The sequence below is a fragment of the Scardinius erythrophthalmus genome, assembly GCF_964197995.2.
Source record: "Scardinius erythrophthalmus genome assembly, chromosome: 22".
Classification (NCBI taxonomy): Eukaryota; Metazoa; Chordata; class Actinopteri; order Cypriniformes; family Leuciscidae; genus Scardinius; species Scardinius erythrophthalmus.
Window position 1 is genome coordinate 93054 of NC_138242.1, and position 6000 is coordinate 99053.

At 38.4% G+C, this 6000-nt stretch overlaps 1 protein-coding gene across 1 annotated transcript in view; it reads left to right on the forward strand.

Annotated features, from left to right (window-relative positions):
• cdh19 (cadherin 19, type 2) overlaps nucleotides 1-4957 on the forward strand; it is a 61026-nt gene extending 56069 nt beyond the window's left edge. Inside the window, exon 12 of the mRNA XM_081352420.1 lies at nucleotides 4037-4957. Coding sequence (XP_081208546.1) covers nucleotides 4037-4590 — 554 coding nt within the window. The 3' untranslated portion in view covers nucleotides 4591-4957. The remainder of the gene's footprint in view (nucleotides 1-4036) is intronic.
• The last annotated feature ends 1043 nt before the right edge of the window (nucleotides 4958-6000 follow it).

Here is a 6000-nt window from a genome sequence, read left to right on the forward strand (position 1 = left end):
ACGTCCTTCTTGCAAAGGAACGATTCGAGCGGTGTCTTCTGTTCCTGTTTTAGATAAAAAGCCAAGTCTAACTCGTTCATTGTAGCTGCCAAAGCCGTTTCAAACAACTGGTGTTCATCCATAGCCATTTGCCATGTTTATTAATGACTTCGACGTCACAGCGCTGTCGTCATCTGTTTAGCTCGCCTCTGGCCCGCCTATATCAGATAACCCAATGTGATTGGTGCAGCTCAGATCGAGGGGCATATTTCTTTTTTTAATTAATTATGCATCACATCTTATTCACATATACAACATTTTTTACATCTATCCCCCCCTTCAAGAGAACCCCGCCCCCCCCCCCCCCCCTCCAAAGTTGAACATGCAGCACAGCATTCAGCCACAGTCATGGAAGAATATCATATGGCAATGGTAATGACAATAATTAACAATAGTATAAAATTAAAAGATAATAATAATAATAAAATAAAAATAAGTATACATTACAACAATTAGGAGATAAGATAGAAAGTAAAAAACAAAACAACCAAAAGTAGTATTACAAACAGCAAAACTTCTCCTTTAACATTTAACTGTTATTCCTTGGTCTGGGAAGCACCTTCCAAAATATGGCAGATATTCTAGGTCCTACATAATCAAGAAATGGGGTCCATATATGATAAAATAAAACAATTTTCCCTCTGGACCAGTATGTCAAGTATTCCATGGGTAAAAGTTCAAATATTACCTTATGCCAGTCTAAAACTGTAGGTGGTTTATTTGAAATCCATTTCAACAATATAGCTTTATGTGCAGCATATGTTAAAACATTCCACAATTTTTGACAATGTGATCCTTTTATTTGTGGGTGTGGTAATCCCAACAATAAACACACTGGGTCCAGGTCTAACTTCTTATTAAAAACCAAGTCTAATTTCAAAGCCACTTCTACCCAAAAATCCTGGATATGCATACAGGTCCATACAGTATGTATAAAGCTACCAACTTCCCTGTTACATTTCATACACAGAGCTGATCTCCTTGGGTCCATCTTATGTCTGAGTTCAGGTGATATCTGAAGGCGATGCAGTAACTTAAATTGTAATTCCTTTGCTCTATTAAACATGGATATGCTATTAGCATGCTCCCATATGTCCGCCTCCATACCTTTATCTATTACCGTCCCAAGGTCCTGAGCCCATGTTTGAATAATTGTATTATTAGTCTTAATGGACTTATAAAAGGCCTGATAGCATCGCCTTACTATAGCCTTATTGCTATGTATTTTGTATAGTAGTTGCTCAATTGGTGACATTTCCAGAGTAAATTTATGCCGAATTGGATTCTGTATAAAGCTTTTGATTTGTAGGAACCTAAAAAATTGTGTGTGTGATAAGTTAGTGTGGATTTAACAATGAAATTACCCTCTGCAACCTCTAGTTTATTCCGATTCAGGATAAAAGGGAGACTAGCTAATTGTAATGGCTTACATCGAGGGGCATATTTAATGAGCATCGTTACTTGACACCAGAGTAACACGCTGAGCAAATTCAACTTGTGCTCTCGCGAGATCTCTGGATTACCAGGGTAATATGGCACAGTGGGCCAAGCATGCGCCCTTAAAATAGCATCTGAACGCGCCACTGGCTTTAGACTAGGTTTTTCCTGGTCTGTGGCGGAATTGTTTTCTGGAACTGCAAAATAGCACCAGGGAACGTTTGTGCCAGAACACGCCTCCTCTTTTTGCTGATCCGCCCCTGGGAGCACAAGTTCATTCCCTAATTTCCTAATTTACTGACGTGCGTCTGTCGAGGGAAAAGTCCGCTGTGCGTTGGGTGCAAAATAGGAATGACACATGCGTCGGTGTACAAAGTCAATTGCGCTGGGAGCAAGATAGGGCCCATGATGTCATTTACAGGCAACGCAATGACACTGTTACACTTGTTAAAATTGCTGATTTCTCTAATGTAGTCAAGTCACCTTCATTTATATAGCGCTTTTAACAATATACTGTAGATTATTTCAAAGCAGCGACAGTGATAATAGGAAATTAAAGTAACATAGATTGTTTTGGCTTTACAGCAGCTCTAGAATAAAGTTATTGTCCAGCTAAAGTTAGTTTGATTGATTCAGTTCCGTTGCGAAGATCATTAGTTATTGACTTAGCGGCCGCTAAAACGACACCGTTCTAAAAGAAAACCCTTAATGCAATCCGGCTGCTCATTCGCACAAAACCGTGCTTGATGACTCGAGAACGCAAACCATGGAAATAGGATCCAAGGTACAAGCCTTGAAAAATGTATAATACAGAATTTTTTATCGCGTCCGCATAGCCACGTGGATTTATCTCGACAACGGAATTATCTCGACAACGCTTTATCTGTAGAGAGGTGAAGGAAGGGAGGGAGGGAGCCCTTTACAGGGGAGAGCCTAGTTGACACTTCAGCACTGCGTTGTTGTCGCGTCCAAGCGCAGGTCCTTCATCAGATCTGGATACAGCCTGGATCCGGCGGACTGCAGTAAACCTCGGGATAAACAGAGAGACTAATATTAGCGTAGATGCCATTCTTCTTATGATGTAACGAGTACATCAGGATTTATGGGAAGTGTTCCCGGTTCCGGCTGACCTAATCTATGCAGCCTAACATTGAATTATTTTTTATTAAGCGTGCAGGGCAACCACCCATAATAGCATTACAATAATCTAGTCTTGATGTCATGAACGCATGAACTAACTGTTCCGCATCAGACATTGAGAGCATATGACATAATTTAGATATATTAAAAATGCGGTTTTACAGATACTAGGCATGTGACTTTCAAATGAAAGATTGGTATCAAAGAGCACAACCAGGTTCCTAACCAACGACGAAGACTTAACAGAGCAGCCATCAAGTGTTAAACAGTATTCTAGGTTATTACGTGAGGAAGTTTTTTGTCCAATAATTAGAATCTCTGTTTTTTCCAGAATTAAGTAGTAGGAAATTACTAGTCATACAGTTTTTTATATCAGCTGTGCATTCCGTTAATTTTGTGAATTGGTAAGTTTCGTCAGGGCGTGAAGAAATATAGAACTGAGTATCATCAGCATGATAATATATTACAAAATTTTTGTAATATCGATTTCTTTTTTGCTCTTTTTTTAGGAGACACTGCCTCCCTTTCCTCCTCGGAGGAAACGCCCCTGATATATATGTCTATGTACACACACTTTATAAAGACATTAGTAGATGTAAACATGACTGTGTGGTCACAATTTTGAATATGAGACTACTGATATAAACTTCTTCTATTTTGTATGTGCATTTTGTATTTTATTATGTATTTATATAAGCAGAATATTTGCAGCATAAAGGGAAAAAAGTGGATTTTAGGTTAGAAAGCATGATGCTCACGGTGTCAGAATGGAAGTCTGTCAGTCAAGTTCCAACCAAGACGCAATCGACAGCAACACATTATGGGAAAGATGTCTAAAATAGTCTGACGGCAGTTAAAAATTAATAGTAAATAAATGACATTTGAGTGTGCATCAAATACGCCTAACATTGAAGCTTGAATGTGTGTGTGAGACATGCTAGAACAGACTGCATTGGTTCTCGAGCACATTTGAGCTTCTTCTTTTCCATTTAATGGCGGTCGCTGTTTGGCAATCCTACAACACAACACCGGCGTGACAGCGGATGTAAAATAAAGGCTCGGGTTTAGGGTAGCCGATACCGACCAGTTAAAAAAATGCTTAATCGGCCCTGATCCTGATCCTTGAGATCGGCTTGGGATATTCCTAATTGTAATCCAGAAATGTTACATATTGTGCCTTTAATACCGTTTTTAATGTATTTGATGTTTTTATGAAGTCCTGGACATGACCCTGGTAAGATTTTCTTAACTATATCCAGTTTAAAAAGTGTTCATTTTAAAAGTGTAGTATTTGTTTTTTTATTTTTCTTAGTTTTATTCTGTTCTGTATAGCACTTTGGTCAGCTTTGGTTGTTTTTAAATGTGCTTTATAAATAAATATTGTATTGTAAAACACTTCTCTTTCTGGCTTGCCCTGCAGTGCTATCCACGTTAATTCTAGCTGTGCGAAAATACAAGACATTACGGCAGGAGAAAATGGCAACACAAGAGCTGGAAACAGAAGAGTTCTCTGAGAAAATCTTGAGTTTTACAGTCCCAGAGACACAGTCCAACCAAACAGTTTGTCTTCGGCATCCGCACCGGCGAGAGCGCAAGCTCTGTCGAGAACAAGTCACCACCAGTATCCGCATGTCTCTACGCCACTCTCACCTCATAGGACCAGAAGACGGGGTCTTTCAACAGTTTATTATGGATCGTCTGGCTGAGGCAGATGAAGACCCCTACGTCCCACCCTTCGACTGTCTGCACACGTATGCGTTTGAGGGGACGGGGTCGGTCTCGGGGTCACTGAGCTCGCTGGAGTCTGAGGTCACGGGGTCACCGAGCTCGCTGGAGTCTGAGGTCATGGGGTCACCGAGCTCGCTGGAGTCTGACACATCTGACCCTTGCGTGAGTCAAACTCGTGATTCGGGGCCACAGCTCTTGAAGCTCTCCCCATGGCTGGGAGCAGCCGATGATGACACCTTATTCTGACCTGACGATAAAAAAATATTATGATCATACCTACAAATCTTGGAGTGACTGAACTGAACTTTTAGGGGTCAAAACAAAGAAGGATCTTGAACCTTGTTTTTCTTCTACTACTGAAACTCTTTGGGCATCAGAGAATGTATATTGCAGAGACCCTAAAATTGTTATGATGGTCTAATATGGCACTAATACTCATGTCTACATACACACATCCATCTTTATGTAACATAATAATAATAATTGAATTTATATTCATATCTCAATAGGAGCCCTAGCGACTGATGGTAAAGTGCTGCAGTTTTTTTATCGCCCCCACCTCCCATGCCGGTTCGAACCCTGCTCTGAGCGGTTGCGAGTTGGACCAGCCACTAAAAAAAAAAAAAAAAAAAAAAAATTGTACTGTCCAACACGCAGAACCTGATTTCACCAAGTGCAACATGTTCCTGGAACAACATTCCAATCAACCAATAAGATTTGAGGGACAAGTTTAAAGTTTATGTCAAGTCAAATTTAGGATTGCAACCAGGGTTAAGTGCTTCTACATCAGTGTTATTACAATAATAATAATAATATAATAATAATAATCATTAATTCTTCAGATAAGGGACAAAATGTTTTAGAAGTTAGTTTTTATTATTTAATAGTACATTAATTATAAACTGATAGATTTGTAGACAAAGGTCTCAGCTAATTAACCATGTGAGGGAACAGGTTTTTCTGAAAATGTTTTTTTTTTTTTTTTTTTTTTTTTTATATAGATTTATTCACTTCATAACCTAATTGCATTACTTAAAAACACATTAAAAAGCATGCTATTTTAATTTGATTTATTGGACAACAGTGTAAAGTCTTCAATTATGTAATGCTGGTATTCAGTAAAGAGGCTAAGTGAAAAAGTTAATTTTCTAAAAAAAAAATTGGGTTGGGGTTATTATGAACAATCCAGTCATAAATTCCTTAAATCTCTAACCTCCTTTTTAATATTAAACATATATAACCAATGTTCTTAGGTAAATCAGACATAATATCATGTAGTTCAGTTGATGTTTTAATATTTTAACACAATAAATGGAAAAAAAAAAATATTTATTTCAAAATTAATAGAAACCTTCATCTGACGGTGTTAAAAACTGAGGGTGTTGACAAAGGACCAACTGAGGGTACAACAAACGATTGACGAGACAACCAATTAAGACAACTAATTTTTATACTAATATTTAATTTAAAACAACAGTCCTTTCAATGGTTTGTTTTTCTCCTTTTAGCTGTACAGAACATCTCATTCTGGGTCTCCGCTAGCTCACAGAACACAAGAAGCGTACGTTAGGTTGAGTGTAATGTAAGCATTATTATGAGCCGCTGTAGCAGCGACAGAAATCTTCCTGATGTGAATCCAGAGGATCTGTAGCCTGT